Source organism: Lagopus muta, chromosome 2 (genome assembly GCF_023343835.1).
Source record: "Lagopus muta isolate bLagMut1 chromosome 2, bLagMut1 primary, whole genome shotgun sequence".
Classification (NCBI taxonomy): domain Eukaryota; kingdom Metazoa; phylum Chordata; class Aves; order Galliformes; family Phasianidae; genus Lagopus; species Lagopus muta.
In genome coordinates, this window is record NC_064434.1 from 70,184,902 (window position 1) to 70,202,487 (window position 17,586).

The following is a 17,586-nucleotide window of genomic DNA, read 5'->3' on the forward strand; positions in this document are numbered from 1 at the left end:
TCTTTGTTTCTGAACTTCCCCCCTTTCACGCTGATTTGAGAATCCTCTAAGCAAGAAGAAAAACTATTCTTGTTTAATTACAATAATACTTATTACACAACTTCTCCCCACACACATACAGAGGGTAGCAGACTGCACCACCATCCAAGAAAATTCAACAGCCACTGTGAAATCAGAGACTAAATGCATGGTTTGCATCAGGAAAAAAGCACATCATAAAATAGACAGTCCAGTATAATTCCACTGACACCTAGATACTTGAAAAGACTGGTACAACTAAACAGTATAGTTCTGTACAAAGATACAGTAGAATAGAACTTTGTGAAGACAAAAATGACACGGCTACTTGTTTGCAGAAGAGAAGTTTCAGATAGAAGGGAGAAAGCAGAAGTCAGAGGGATAACACAACTATTGGATACAAAGCAAGCCAGGGAGGACAGAAGCTGCTAATCAGTGATCTTTACAAACCAAACTGAAATCCCTTTCCTAGAACAGAGTTGACTGTGCTCCTTAGGAGAGCAATGACCCTCTGAACAGAGGGTTGATTTAAGTAACAGCTTGAAAATCAACATCTGTTTCAACTTGATGATAACTGTGTTAAAAATAATATTTTGTTGCTGAGAATTTGCTTCATCAAATAGTGTTATTGTGGTCTATCTGTTGTAGTTTCTGTGGAAATAAATAGGAGACATTACTTTCAGAGTGACCCACATAGTTATGAAGAACAGCAGGCTTCTTCCAGGACTTCCAAAGGCTCCCACTTTCTCTAATTCTCAAAGAAAACCAGTATGTATTCAGGTGATTGCTGTTCATTCCTATTAGTTTGCACTTCACAACTAGGAAGGCAAGTGGAAAAAAAAATGAAAATATTATCAAAAATTTCAATTAGGTCTACTTGTGCATTAATCATGACCATGTGACCACACCATGAGATAATTCAGTAAAAATATTTTGTCTAAGTACAAAAATAAAGTACAAAAGACTTTTTAATACAGATTTTATTTCATCAACCCTTCATGGATAAATCACCACTATGCCTATATCTCCACAATGCTTCAGGTCAACATTCCCTGATTTGGGAAACATGTTCAACCACAGCCATCTGGTAGCCTGAGATTTAGGAAATAAGATGGTGATGTCCAGTCACACAGAGAACTGAAAGCTGACTGTTGCTTCAAACAGCAACATAGAGTATATGGTGATATGTAAGATGGAATCAAACATTTTGCCATTCTCAAAAAGTAACAAGCTCCAATATTTTTAAGTCTTGAAGCCTGTAAAACAGTACATTGCAAAAATCAAATAAAAGCTAATCTGCTCATGAAATATATAATACTTTCCACTTTCACTCCACGCAGACAGTTTATAAGTAAAATCAAGTGCTTTCATCAAATATTAAGAGTACTTTGGAACAAATAGTGTTTATTTGTTGTTGTGATAGTAGAAGTCTCCATTCTAATTTCTTTTACAGCAATGTGACAAGATAGGTTTTGTTTTAAATAATAAAGGTGGATGACAAGTGATGATAAGCACATAACACATTCAGGATTACCTCATCACTAGTAAGGCAGCTGAGAAGCGGAGCCTTGACAAATGTGCCCTGTCATAAGAAATACAAACTAATAGACCAAGTCTACTATTTAAGTAAAGTTTGAAAAACATTCTAAAATAGTAGTCAAGTTAAAATTTGTAGATACCTAACCATGGGAGAGAACTCAGTTGGCAACTTAATCTCTCCTTCATAATTGCAGATCCCTCAAAACACCTTCTGATCTATTTGAAATAAGCTGAAGCCATGCAGACAGACATACACATTTCTGGCACCGGCACCACTCACTCACAGGAGCAATGGCAGAAGAACAAAGGAAAAGTGAAATCCAAGTTCTACTCTAATTGCTTTGCAGCAGAGGCACTGAAATTAGGGGAAAACATGGAAGGCCCATTCTCACTAGAACCTAATTCACTACCTGCCAAAAAAGCTACTACAAATTCTTAAGAAAGTCATCAATGGAAAAACAAGTGGCATACTTCAGATACATATTCTACCTTTACAATCTGAATTCACTGTTTCAATGACTAGAGTCCCAGTGATGGTTACAGAAGAAATCAACCCTTCTCTTCAAGTGTTCTCATTACTACATGGTTTTGCTGTAGTTCAAGCCATAACTTGGCTTGCAGGTTCTCCCACTTACCTCAGACTTTGTAGTGATTTTGAAGCATGTTTGGTGGCTACATAAAATTCTGACTTTCATATTTCATTAAGGCTTGAAAATTTTCTGAAAGCTGAATCCCATAAGTGGTACAGCCCAGAGCATCCAGCATCCTAGATGGAGAAACATGACTAGCCACTACCATTTTCCTTCAGTTTTGTATATCTGTGGACCACATATTTAATCTCTCTATACGCCACATTTTATAGCTGCAAGAAGACTCTGAAATATTAAAATGGATGTGGTTTCTGCTTCTAAAAGCCTCTTCCTCTATCAATGCTAATCTAAGGCAGCTGAAAAATTCCATGTCCTTGGTATTCAAAGTCTACCAAAAAAAATGTAATTGCCACCACTCAAATCCTCAAATCCAAACATAACTGAAAAAGAAATAAATCAGAGTCAAGCTGTCAAACAGAGAGCAAACTGTAAGTAAAGGGATAAAACAGCATAAACAACAAAATATAAACATGAAAAGAACAGCTTTCCACTCATATTTGTTCTTAATGGGAAATATTTGTATTTGTCTACAAGTGAACTTCCTAAACAGGCATACTGAACAGCTTATTATAAAAATGCATTGCTGCTCTTCACAGAAAGACTATTTATTGTTTTGTAAACCTCAAAGCTAAGTGAATTTAATGGGATAACTGAAAGTATACATTTCTGCCAGTACAAACAAGCAAACAAACTAATCTGCAGCATGGTATTCTCTGCAGACTTTTTTCAGTTGAACCAGTTATGACTTCCATACACAAAACAGGTAATGCAGGGTAATGCAATGCTAATGGTAAGGTTAGAATGAAGTGCGCTTATCCTCTTAGGGCGTGGGATGATTTTCAAAGACAGAGAGAAGGCAAGCAAAAGGCTGAGCTTCTCTAGGATATCTTTCTCCCCTTTTTGACCTCCTGCTTATCTGCCCCCATTCCTTCCTTTTCTTACACAGGATGCATTGTTAGCAACTGATGAAATAATTACGTACAACAGATACTATGCTTTCAAAAACAAAGAAGCAGCCTATGTCATCCTCTTTCCCATTTCTGTGGCAGAACACAAATAAGATGTGTGTTGGTGCATTCCAGATACTGTTAAGATGATTTTTCCTCCTAGGTAACTGCCTGGTTTTGGACAGAAGCGGAACTAGCATGTTCCTGCTGATGCAACTATTTGCTGCAACAAAGCCCCAGTGAATGAGAAAACAGTTCCATTGAATGTTCAGACAAGATGCATTTTGTTTCTCTTCAGCCAGCAACCACCACATCCTAAACTTTGGCCAGTCATTTTGTTAACACGTGGACACACTGTACATTCAGATTTGCAAAGAAGCAACATGTGAACACTCACATTTCAGAAGTAAAACAGAATGGGATGATGAAGTACCTGGATGCCAGCAAAGAAGTGGGAAGTCTGAAGTGTAGCTAAAATACATTTACACAAAGCCAACTATATAAAGTTGCATGAAGGTGGTGACCATTTATTTTCCAAATAAAAGAGAAAATGGAGTGAGAGAGAAGGATATAAGAAAATGAGCCTCCTCCTTAATTTTAACGGCTAGGAAACACAAAGCAAGCTGACCACTCAGTCCAGGCCTCTACTTCTGTGAATAAGTTATGGTCACTAGTCTCACAAATGAAAAAGCACAACTGTCTGCAACAGCCTAAGAGGCAGCACACATTCATTTCCAATTTACCTTGAGCTCTCCTCCTCCTGTCTTCTGTCTAATCCAAAGAATAAAGAGACATCAGCAAAACCAAGAATACTTTCTACTATATCAAATAAATGACTGTCAGGCACCCAAAGCTATGGGAGAATTGCTTTTATTTTGCAGAAGAGGGCAACAAATCACATTATGGAGAAGTCTCTTCACAGAATGTCTTACCAAAATGTGAATAGTTTTAGTAGCATAAAATACTACACAGACACACATAAGAGGCTCACATGTTAGAACATACTTTAAAAGACATAGACCTGAATCAAAGCATTCTTAAGCACTCATACCCTTAAAGAAACCAAACAAGGGCAGTGAGACAGAATCATTTCAAAGTTTTACCCCAAAGTCCTACAGAAACTTCATACTTAATCAACTTTGGAAAACACAAATTGGAAAAAAAAAAAAAGTCCAGTTCTGCAGTCCAAGAATTTACCAGAACTGTTGTTCTCCATCAACTGAAAAGATCTTTCTTCCCTTGACCAACGGCATTCTCTTTAGATTTGATATGAAATTGAAGACTATAAAGGCAGGAGACAAGGATCAACTACTCTACTTGTACGAAAGTAAGAGCAGCTAGATATTTGAATAGAAACCCATGTGCACAGCACAAAGTGAGCAATTGGAGACTACACAACTTACTGCTGTACATCTCCGTCCTCAAAGAAGTAAGTGGGTACCATCTTACAAGTCAGCTCTACTGCCGGAAGCGGGCACAGGAACTAGAATGTTAATTCCAGAAAGAAATTGACAGAATCAAGTATTAGCAGTTGCATGGTGCTAGATCTGAGATGTGGAGTCATTGCACAATATAAAAATCTGACTACCAGTACCATGGTAGGGATTAATTACTCAAAATAGAAGATGCTAAAAGGCATTTGCATCTCTAATGGATATAAGCCAATAATTGCTACTTCCCCAACACAAACAAAATTACTCTTGGATGAAGCATTCAGACAAGTAATCTTAAAGTTAACATGTGCAAACTAAGGCCATGTGTCTAAACACAGTAGCACTCAAAGGCGCTGCAGGAAACACAACCCATACCACGTCTGCATAGGCTGATACAGTCTGACTGGGACAGCTCCTGTCCATCAGTAGTTCTTACCTATACTAAAAATCACTGCATCAACTGGCAAGCACTGATGTTTAATGATAGAGCTGGGAAGAAGATAGTTTTATTTTTGTACCAAAATTCAGTAAGGAGAGAATCAACAGCTTGATCAAACTAAAAGCAAGAAATAGCACTCTGAAATGCATTAACTACTGTAGCTTCCAAAACTAGAAAGGAAGCACTAGCACTTTTTCCATTCCATTGCCTTTTCTTTCTTTTTTTTTTCTTTTTTTTTTTTCTTTTTTTTTGTTTTACTATGTGTATAATGGCAAAAGGCTATTCAAATACGGAGAAAATTACTAGAATTATCTTAAACTGATACTCCTGAAAAAGAAGAATAAACTACATCACAAGAAAGCAAACATGCTGATATCCCAGCTGCTGCTGTCTGCTGCCAGTAGGAACATGAGAATACCCTAGATGAAAACACATTACAGTTGCCAGGAGCAGAGTTTCACTGCTGTACTTCCAAATTCTCTCCCATTGGAGACTCCTCTTCCTTCCACTGGCAGAAGAGTCAGCTAAACAAATTTGGTGCTAGAAAACTGACATCCACAAGCACTAGCTGATCATACTAAAAACAAAAGAATTTTAACTAAATGCCCACAATAATTCTGATAGATTTCTAAGTAAAAATAAATCTTCTGAACTGATCATTCTGCACTCCTTCCACTTCCGTAACGAGAAGCATCACTTAACCCATAGAAACAGGCAAAAAGAAGAAAGTCACCTTGTTACCTTGTTTTAATACTGCACAAGAAATAGCAATGAAGTATCTACTCTACCAAAAAAAAAAACTATTTCTTCTCTTAAAAAAAAAAAAAAAAAAAAAAAAAAAAAAAAAAAAAGGTAAAACCATTTTTACCTCTATCCTTGCTTGTATATTAAAATACAATCTCTGCCTAAAACCCTATCTTAACTAAGGAAGTGCGTAAGATTTTTTTAGGAAAAAATCTACCTTGTGTCACAATGTTCTCACAAAGAACCACGACATTACTAAAGGAAAGTGAAACAGTTATATAGATATTAGAAATTAGCAATGCACTCAAAGTAAGAACATGGTGTGTGATGCTCAAAACAAAAAATTATTAACAACTGAAGCAAAACTGTAGATACTTTTTAGCTGTTTTGCTTATATAAATAAATGCTTCCAGGTTTTTTTGTTTGGTTGGTTTTTTTGGGGGGGGGAGGGTGAAGGTGGGTTGGAGGTTTCACTGTAATTTCTGTACTTGATTGATTTGTCCTAATCCACAGAAATTACCATTTCAAGCACAAGGTATTTCCTTTAGTCATGCTAGTTGTACATTTTTTTTAAAATGACAATCATAGAATAATATTAAGATCATACTCCCACTAACTTCCATCCAACCAACACCTCGATTACTCATCATTATGAACTAGCTTTCATTACAAACTGTGTTCATTACTAAAACTGTTATTTCTTTACATGGTTTCATCAATCCTCACATGACTTGAAGTCACTCAAGCAGGAATTCACAAAAAAATAGGTCTTCAAAATAATATACAGTTGAAGAGCAATTGGTTCAGGCATTGTAAAGTACTCAAAGGAGGTAACACCTGAAGTACTCTCATACTGCAAGAGTTATCTAACAACATAACTAAATTGCCTCCTGCTTTTTTGTGTTGTTGTTTTGTGGTGTTTTTTTTTTTAATAACTTTTGGAACATCAAGAGCATTTCTATTATTTTGGGAGGGAGTCATTATAAGATGCACAAAATTCAGCAATTCTGTTGCATATGTATCCAAATCTGTCACTAGAAACTGTCTGAGACAACGCTTTCATGAGAGGACAACCACAGTCACGGTTAATCAGAACAAATGCCAAAATGTTTCAAAACCATTGCCTGCATCTGATCTGTAGCTCAGATTTGAAATAAACATCGAAATATCACAACCCTAAACAAAACTGAACATGCATGAACTGAAGATTTCAGAAGTGGTGAACATCAGCTACGTAAGATCAGGCACTATCCATGGTTGTCTGCATAGCTTGCCACCCACAGTATCATACCCAGATCCACAATGCAGTCCAGTCTTGATCTCCTCAAAGCTTAGCAGCTCTAGGTCACATCACACTTCAATACCAGAGCCTGAAAGGCTTGAGTTATTCTTTTTCCTTTGAGTACAAATTGGGACATTATCATTTGTTGGAGTCTGTTCCATTCCCGAGTTTTATCCCATACAAGCCAACTCTCTCCTACATCTTGTCAAGAAATGCATAGACTGAAAGGGTTGTTTGGAACAGAAGACAAACCCTAAAAGATGACCACAAGAGAATTTTGACTGTAAGACCACAGCTTCACTCCCATGTCTAAATACCATTAGGAAAAAGTCCTTTCCTAAACTCACAAAATGGAAAGAACCTGTCAAGACCACTCAATCATTCGCACAACAGAACTGGGACTCCAGACAGTGCTATAAGGCAAACAACAGTCAAAATACTCCTGAATTTCACTGATCTTTCCAATATTGTCAGAGACTGTTTGCAACAGCTGAGCTGTTCAACAAATCACTACTTTTACTGACAACTTAGCAAATCTGCTTCTTGAATATTTGCTGCATGCTTAATTTAAAAAAAAAAAAAAAAAAAACAAAAACACAACTACTTTAAAACATTCAATAAAGACAGAATCATGGCCCCATATGAAACATTTACAACCATTAGAGAAAGATTAAAAAAAGAAATCTCACACCCCAAGGCCATGCATGTATGTAAAAACTTAGGATTTGCTTAAGCCTCTTGCTTTTGAGATGGCAAGCACATAGGAGAGAGAACTAAGTGAGCACAGAATGAGGTTACCTTGCCTTTCTAGCTATTGTTCCTAGGATGCAAGTAATGTTTTCCTGGAACACCACTATAATTTGCATTAGTTATCACAGTAGGTAACCAAAATGGATTTTTAAGCAAACAGCTTTCACTGTATATCAAGTCAGGTACTTCATGCCTAGGCTAACATGAGCATTAAGATCAATCTCTTGCTTTTCTTTTTATATAGTAGAGAATGTTCAGATATTGGGAATAACTGAACAGCTGCACCTTAACCAAAGAAAATGCATCACTGCAACATCTCTCACAACCCTGACAGTCACTGCAGATGAGTCCTTGAAATTTTTTTTCCCCTCCCTCGATCAGTAGAGGCTTATTTGTCCTGATGTGTTTCTAACTCACAATCACAGCGGAGGCATCAACACTTCCACTCAGCTCCCTTTCCCCTTACTTTTCACACATCAGCTTCAGAACAAAACCTAAAGAGACAAACAAGTGCTACTGTTTGCTAGGCTGCTGCCAACTGCTCTCAGTTGATACGCTTCTCTCTGACTGCAAATACCTTTTTAGTTTAACTAGCAAGATCTGCAACATATGATGTGCTCATTAACTGACCTGACACAGCTTAGCAAATGGGGCAGAGGCTCTTTCACAGACGTCTATCCATTTAAAAGGTATTAAAAACAGCTCTTGAGAGTGTAGGAAAAGAACCAAGCTCCAGCTTGCTACTGCACTGCACTTGCTACAATTACTGTTCCTCATCATCACCTACAAAAGACTCTGAATGAAACCTACATGCTGCCATCAGTTGAACAAAAAAAAAAACCAACATTTCTAAATTAAAACTTAAAAAAGCATCATCTAACCATGTGTCTGGGTAATAACATACTAGAACACCAGTTGTCCATAAAGACTAAATGGCATGGCTCATTTTTGGGTCAATGGTGTTTTACTGGCAAAGCAACAGCGCAAGAACCCAAACGTATGCTGTGTTGTGCGAGCACAGGTCAGAGGAGTAAAGAATACATGTTTTCCAGAAATAGGTAATGCAGGAGAAAACGAGCAGACTGAATGGATGATCTGCTATGGTCTGAAGCATTCCACTGTAACAGGAGAGCACCGTAACAAGGAGTTAATACACTGTCTGGACAACATATGCACTCCTCATTTCATGGAATACTCCAGCAGAAAATACTGTAATCCAATCACTCCCACATTTTTGATAGGTCTGCTTACCACAGTACTGGTTTTGTGAGAGGGACATTCCCCAGTGTTTGAACAAAGACCAGTAATGATACAGGCCAATCCACCATTAGCTGGTAGCAGCTAGCTACCAAATGAAATATGGAAATTTTCCTTACTGAGGTCTTAAGAGAACCTGCATGTATTTGAGCAAACAGACTTTTCCATTTAAGGAAAAAAAAAAAAAAAAAAAAAAAAAAAAAAAGGAGTTAAGCTATATAAAAACTAGTATTTCACCTCACTGTAACGTACCCATACCCACACACTGACCATCCCTAAACCAACAGGGCAGCTAAAGCAAATTATTTTAGTAACCAAAAGTAATTTAAGCTGTGCAGATTGTTTTCAGGGTAGTTAAACATTTGAAACTTCATACAACAAGGAAACATTTTCTTCTCATCAAGTCATGGCTCTTAGAGGATTTGTTCACAATAGCATTAGTTCAGTGCCAACCTTTTGTCAAATCTTTCCCTAACTAAGTTCTTTTTGTTTCAAACAGCTCCTTTACTCAGTACGGACAATCTACTGCAGTTTGCTAATCCCCAAACTCAGCAGAATCTCTGGGCACTGTTTTCCTTAAAGAGAGCACCCACATTGCATGGTAACTTTACAACTTCAGAAAGTTATTAAGTAGTTGAATCTGTAAACTTTTCAATTGGCTCTTTCTTCCATAAGAAACCATAGTTATAAAGATGACAAATCCAAATGATTGCTTTTGATGTATACCACATAGTAATTTTTGTGGATATATGTTCTTTTATTATCTCATTCCTTTTTCCACTTGAGCTTCATAAGCAGAGCTCAGAATTATTATGGGCAGGGATGCTCTCTTCATATAGATGGTTCCTTTAGATAGATGGTGTTCTCTGCCAGGTGGTTCAGGGATTCAAGTTTGCATTTTAACTCATTTAAATGACAATAAACATACCCAATGTTTAATAATTAACAAACCCAATGTCTAAAAATAAAAAAGTGGTGAAAATAAATAGTTTAAACACATGGAAAAGCAACTGGAAAAATAAAGTGCTGACAGGCTTCAAACACAGCCGCTGCAAACTGCTATCACGTGAACAAGTTGGTTTGTAACAAATTAATACACTGAGAAGCCCCTCCTACAAAACCTACCATAAAGCCACAGAGAAAATGCGCTATATTCCAACAGGGGAAGTATAGGTTACAGCTTTAAGAAAGAAAACAGATGCTGAATTTTTCACTTTCTTGATCATTAATAACTGCTGTAGGACTCAGTAAGTACTCCTGCTTCATTCATGGTAAGATTGTTTGGCAAGTGAACTCCTATGAATGACAGGTAAGCGTGCACTCGGTGTGCGCCACTCACACACAGTAATTTATCTTCCCTCCTCAATTCATCCCCTAATTCTTTAGAAGCTCTCAGAAAGGGAAAAACAGATGAGCACACACTCACTTCAAAACAAACAGCATAACAGAATGCACTCCTTAAAATTCATATACCCGATGATGCCACCAGTTTGAATTTCATGATGACAACAGAACAACCTTATGCAACACCCACTCTGATATTCTGTTTCCCTCCACCCCAATATATGCAGGCAGTGACATTCAACTCCCTATTACTGAAGAAAAAAAAAATGAGAGTGTCTCACTACTTCCTGCAAATTCATTTTTAGAATTCAAATCTATTGCCAACACATGGCACTGCCAACATACTGGCAATGCATTGCTCCTCCAATAGCTCCTACTAAAAAAATCACATTTAGTAACAAGCTATCAATGTCCAGTCCATTAAAGGAACATTTGTACACAGCCTGGCTACACACTGATGGGTGCCATTACAACTGAGCAGCCATCTGAGAAGGTTATGTAAGAAAACATTTAAATGGCCCAAACCAACTTCAAAACACAAGCGTATATTTATCATTTGCACCGACTACCTGAGCAGCTTAAATTCATCACTTGAGTTGACAGGATCAGTTGCATCCTAACTTTTTGTTTCCAAATAGATGTATTTTATCCCAAGGTATCATGTATAGAATTCTTCGTGAAAATATATGTAGTTGCAAAAAAATCAAGTAAAACTACATTTTCTATGCCATGCATAGGTCTTATTTTTGAAACAGTTTCCAGACATGCAACTAGAGTTAACCTCTCATGACAGCCAGTACAGATACAAAGGCATCTCTTCTCTGCAACAGAGCAGCATTGTGAGCAGGCTTTCTAGCAGATAATATCCAATCTCTTATCTGACCTCTCATCATCTGATAAAAAAGCATTGGTTACGCACAAGCTCTTAGATATCACATCATACTGCAAAGCAAGAGAGGGGAGAAGAGGAGTGAAAAACAAAATCAAAATTTCTCAGGAAAAAAAAACAACCATGGAATTATCATGTAATGTTGAAGACAGAGATTGAAGTTCTCCAGCATGTATCAATGTTCTATTGTTCTAGATTGGTCTCAAGACCAAGTCATGACTATTTCATTTTGTTAGTCACAACTGAGATAGATATTGAACGTTCTTTTACTTAATGTGAAGTAATCTTTCTATATTAGAAAATATTACATTCCATGTTACATTTTAAGTTATATTTTTGGAAGCAGCAGGAATACATTGAAAGAATGACTGACATTTGTTTACAACACATTTCAAACTGCATGACTGACAGGTAGACAAAAAAGGTAGGATACGTGGCACACTTTGTTCACATTCCAGTTAATTTTCTAACCATCTCTCAAAGGACATCATTACTAGAATTTACAAACTTTTGTACACAGAGATCACAGTAACCAACAAACTACAGCAGTGGAATAACACAGAGAAGCACAGTTAACTATTACAACACTAGGAAAAGTGGAAAAGCAGCTTAACTACTCTGTTTCATGTAACCCCAAAGTCATTCTTGCTTCCTCAGTCCATTCTATCATCCCTAATGTCCTGCTTCCTTTCTGTTTACACAACAAAAATAGATATCAACTGTTCAAGGGTGATAGCATCCAAACCAAAGCCAGAGTCGTCAGTTCCTACACTGATGGGTAGGTTGTGGGGGATGACACAGCACTCTTATGTCTAAGAATTTACTTCTCACTGCCCTGTGAGAACAAAAAGCAACAAAAAACCTCTATTTGGAAGCATTTCAAATTGCATGGGCGATGAGAGGAAGAGCCTCATGCAACCACAGACCTAAAGAAGCTGCACAGGGTTTGCAGGTGGCTGTCTTTTCCGCACAGCTGAAGTTAAATTCATGAAAGAAACAATCCACAAAGATAAGGCAGTAATTTCACCAAGTGACATCTTAAATTAAGAAAGCATACACACGACAAACTTCAGAGACTTTACATTCTAGCAAGAGAAGGACAGCTTTATCAACGTGCCAAGGTATTTCATTGCTTTCACAGTTGTTACAGAATTATGTACAGCAGAAAAACACCTTTGGGACAGGAAATAGCTACCTGTTAAATAGCAGAACATCCCTTTCTGTCTTCTTGCTCCTCCTAGGAAGCAAATGCCACATGACAATGTGTCTTCATTTCTCTTAAGATCGAGATATTGGAAATCACATTCAATGTGGCATCATTACAAGGCACTGCAGTTACCCTTAAGGAAGCAATAAACTAAACTTTCAATACTTAGCCATTAAAACTGGCAATGTCTTCCTTAGACAAAAGCAGACAACAGAAGTGATGTTACTTTCAATCCCCTTCCAAAAAGGAGTTCTCCTGCCATGAGAAAAACAATCAAAAGAATTTGCACTCCACTGTTTCATTCTCTGACAAAAACTGGCTAATGCACCTACAGCTAAAACACACTTCCTTTTTCCTCCTACTTTAACCTTCAAAAAGAAACTCAAGTGCACTAAGTCTGTCGAACACACAGCTCTCCTTCTCCTGTCATTATGCACACATAATGGTACACCTAAGAGCCTCACTTAAGACTAACTGAAATAGTTTGTCTGTTCCAAATGAAGAAAAGAGGAAGAGAAAGCAGCCCTTATGCTGGAAGGAGTTGTAAAATTGGATCCTTGTAAAATCCCAAAGAAAGCAGCTGCTTTCTTTTCTCTCTGCTTTCCCCAAACGATTGACTTACTTTCAGTCAATCTCATATTCCAGATATCATAGTTTACCTTTGAATTTCTTTCACCTTAGCTAGCTTCACGGTACAGCCACTACCAAAAGCCGACTGAAAAAAAAAAAAAAAGAAAAAAGAAAAACCACTACTGCTTCCTCCCTGCCCCAAAAACACACAAGCCCAGGGAACTGAAGGAAAAACCCCAGAGCAGCACAACGCACTGGGTTGTAACCAGTTCTGCAGGAGCAGTCTGCCTCCCTGTGGCTCAGCTAAAATCAATCCAATTTCTGCAACTCATTCTATCGCACCCAGAAAATCTGGCAAGCCAGAGGCTTAATGGGCCTTTAGTCCAAAGTGTTTCAGAGCTGGGTTGTTTTTTTTTTTCTACTTTTTTTTTTAATTTTTGTTTGGTTTTGGAGGAGGGAATATAATGAAAAAGAGGTTTCTAATTTTAAACATGGCAAAAATTATCCAGCTTTGATTGCCTAGTAACTGTTTTACTCTGTTTCTCTAAAGTGCATGAAGAGGAAGAGAGGAGGCACAGCAGTGAGGGAGGGGGAAGAGGTCTACATTAAAAGAAAAAAAAAAAAAAAAAAACAAACAGAACACCACCTTCACATAGCAACAAAAGCCAAAGCTTGTCAGTGCTTTAGTACCTAAATCCAGAAGACTCCAAACATTGGCTTAGCTGCTGCTTTGCCTAGCAGGCATCTCTTCTCAATGCCTCCGCTTACAACACAGTGCTTACAGGTCTCCTCCAGGGTACGCCCATGAGGATTTCACTCTTGGCAGCAATGAGGTGTTTGGTGCTTTCCTTCACCCTGCCTGAAGGGCTCCATTCAGCAGGCCTTCTGCTGTAATGCTTGGAAGGACAGGCTGTTTTGTTGTTTCATACCCAGTCGTCACTCATTTGCGGAAGAACTTAGTTGTTAAGGGACTCAAAACAAAACCCGAAACAAGTTAAATGATTTCCAAATACACCAATTTTGATTCACACCACTCTTTGAAGACTGGGGCAGTATCACTGGGGGATATCACCAGGGTGATTCCAGCTTGGGAGGGCACGCATCATTTCTAACCATACTGAAGAAGCTGCTCTACTTTGTTCTGGGACACAGAGCACAGACTACATTTGCAGTGGGTTAAGAAATATGCCCACAAGAAGGAAAGTTCCAGTCTCCACTCCAAAGGCTGTTTAATAAAAAGCACAGTAAGTGAGCAGCACAAGAGCAACCCACATTTTTCAGTCTCACAACTGCTGGGCTTGCGACTTGCTTTCTTCTGTGTTACAGACTCTGTCTGTGGAACTATTTCACTAACCATTAAACAAGTGAGACAGACTTGCTCTTTCCAATCTACAACTCAGTGACCTGGCTGGACAAGGAGCAAGCTGAACCCCTGGTTCTCATGCTTAAAGTCACTCTCATTGGAGATTAAAAAGAATATGAAGGAGAAGTGATTCTGTCACCTCTAAGCACATTTGAATGAAAAGCTTCAACTTTGCCCCTTCTCTTCCTTTTAAGAAAAAAAGAAAAAGCAGTCTCATACCTTAAATTCCAGAAGTGGAAGAAGTAATTTCATCCTGCTACTTTGTGCCTAGTTCCAAAACATGAAATATTTCTCCTGCGTGTTATTATTATCCACATATTTATTAATGAGATGGCTTCTACTTTGTGTGCTGTAGCTCCACTTGTGCACACTCAGCTCCTTCTGCCTACCTAGCCAGAGCAGCGCATACAGGGCTGTGGCTCCCACCACTGCTCCCAGAGGCTGAATGCTTGGGCAAGGATACTGCACACTGGAGCATCCAAATGGCTTGAAATGTTAGAAGTGAAGAACCAAAATATGTAGAAGCTTACATCAACTCTGACACACCTCTACTAAGAAAAAAATAAAGCATTCTTCTCTGTTTCTCAGGTGTAAGGCCAGAAAAGGGCAAATACTTTCACCTCTTTTAAAGGAAATGGGAATTGACTGTGTCTTCACAGCACAGGGTGTCATACCAAACAAGCCCGGGGTGTCCAGACAATACATCAGGTCTGAATATAGAAAAAAATCATTCTTATGGAAAAACCATTCTGTTTGTCTAACTAGATCTGTAATTAACATGCAAATTACTTATTCACATAAATGAAGAATGATCCCCTTCTGGCTTCTGTAATTTTAGAGCCTCAACATGGCATACATTTCAATTTATAAGAAACGATGCTCTTCTGTAAGCAACCCTGTTTTCATTGCATTGAAATAGTGGGAAAGCAATGAAAACTATGTGAAGTCATACAAACCAAGAAATTTACTACAGCGGGGTTTCTGTTCATAAGTTTAAGGCAGTTTGTGCTGTTGCTTTGTACCAGGGTCTGACACTAAGTTAATAAGGCTTTTATCGAGATTCAAAAGCTATTACATTACACACATCTTCCCATACTTACATTTGCTAACCTACACTGGGGCCCAGGATTAAATTTTACGCTTCGCTGACAGAAAATAGAATCCTCAATCACCAATCCACACATAATTGTTAATTTCCCCACTTGTTTCTCATGGCCATAGTACCTATTTTGTTCCTTACCACAAGCTTAGTTTAAGCTTTCACATTTTTAAACCCAACACTGAGCTTCGGCTCATGCTTACAGAATATCTCATTTACTTTAAACTCATCTTTGCTAAAACTCTCCAATTACCCATATTGGTAAGGTATATTAAACTGCTAGCAGAATGATGACAAGTTACAAGGCTGAAGCAAGCATCAGGGATTGTAGATCTCTTCAACCCATAATGGAAAGTCATACTACTATCAATAAGGAATAGCAGCAGGTTCTAGTAGATTAAGCACTAGAGTTGTTCTCAGAAAAACTGGTTTCTTTTCTGTTTTATTCTCACCTGGTCTTCTAGGTGACCTTGTGCAAATCACCATCTCCATGCTGCCGTTTCCCCAGCAGTAAAAATGAATTGAGCTCAGCTACAAATCTGACTGGGAACTCAAAATGAAACATACTGGGAGTTAAAAAATCTATTTCCCTATCTGCGGATACATGCTCCTTTGATAGCTTTGCTTTATCCCATTATGCATCAGCAGTAGCGTAAGATTGCTTTTAGTTTCTAAACACACTCTGGTGGTTCCTCAAGAGAGGCTTCAGGGTACTGCCTTACTTTTTATCTCATGCTTCATCTATTTCCGCTACTGTATCTGCTCTGAGAACCTGTATGTAGGATACATGCTTAACACTGCAACATACTGCTGTGTCAACAGCCACTGTCCCGCAGACACAAGGGGCAAGGAAGAGGACACAACAGAGCACTGAGGCAGCCTGAGAGCGGTTCTCTCCCCAGACCCCTGTTCCCCTCACTAACACCATAAGTCAGCATGCAAGCTCCGCTCCCATGGCTTGCACAGGAACCAGTCAAGATCTTCGCCCGGAACACACACACTGACGAGCAGCACTGCATCAAAGTAACCGTACAGAGATCCCCGTGGCTGTGCTGGAGGAGCACCAGTTGGCTCACCTGCCAGCAGTGCCATTTTTAGCAAACAGCACGGCTCAGCCGCGGAGCGCTCCGCTCCTCACCCTCTGCCTATCTCTGGGTTCGCCTGGGAAATCTTTTACAAGAAAGCTCACTTTCCAGAGGCTTGGCCACCGCAGCAGCAGGGTTTGCGGAAGCTCCCGACTTTGGGGAGGCACATGCAAATCCACGCATTCACAACTCATTATTCCAAGCGGAGTTATGGGGTGAAAGACTCTGCCTCGCACCTCGCCCTACCATAGCACCACTCTGACCCACGCCGATGGGAACGGCGAAGCGTTCAACTTCCCCCTCTTTCTCTCAACGACAGAGCACCAAAGCACCTCCAAACGCTCTCCCAGAACAATACCAAGGGGAAAGGACCATTAAAACAAATAAAATAAAACACGATGAGCGGAGAAAGTCCGACGCAGCCCCGGCCCACGATCAGCCCGGCTCTCCGGCGGGCAGGAGAACCACACGTAAGAAGGAGATGCCCGGGGTGGGAACGACGCCCCGTGCCGCCCCACTGCCCCCGGCCCGCGACGTGGCTCAGCGCGGTTGGGCGGGAGCCAGTCTGAAGTCCACCGAGCAGCCGCCCGCCCCGTGGAACGCGCTGGGGGCGGGAGGAGAAACATAAAAATAAAGGGGAAAGGATGGGGAGGAGCGGCGCGGAAGGGCGCCCCCCCGCACACGCCGAGGGCGCCCCGCAGCCCGCCGGGGGCTCGCAGCCGGGCACGGCGCCTCGCGCTCACCTTCCTGCCGCCACCGCCGCCGGCCAGCGCGGCGCTGCCGCCCGAGTACATGTAGTAAGCGATGCCCAGAACCCAGAGGAAGGCGAAGCAGAGGAGCAGCCGGGACCTGCGCCGCATCGTCCCCCGCGCCGCCGCCAGGCCACCAGGAAACGGCCAGCAGCAGCAGCCGCCGCGCCCGCCGCCACCGCCGCCGCGCAGGGTCAGGGGGCAGAGGGCGAGCGCCCGCC

General features: G+C 39.8%; 1 protein-coding gene across 1 annotated transcript in view; it reads right to left on the reverse strand.

Moving 5' to 3' along the window:
* Positions 1-17,558, reverse strand: part of GALNT2 (polypeptide N-acetylgalactosaminyltransferase 2) — a 94,954-nt gene extending 77,396 nt beyond the window's left edge. Inside the window, exon 1 of the mRNA XM_048935026.1 lies at positions 17,360-17,558. Within this exon, the coding sequence (XP_048790983.1) occupies positions 17,360-17,476 (117 nt within the window). The 5' untranslated portion in view covers positions 17,477-17,558. The remainder of the gene's footprint in view (positions 1-17,359) is intronic.
* Between the last annotated feature and the right edge of the window lie 28 nt (positions 17,559-17,586).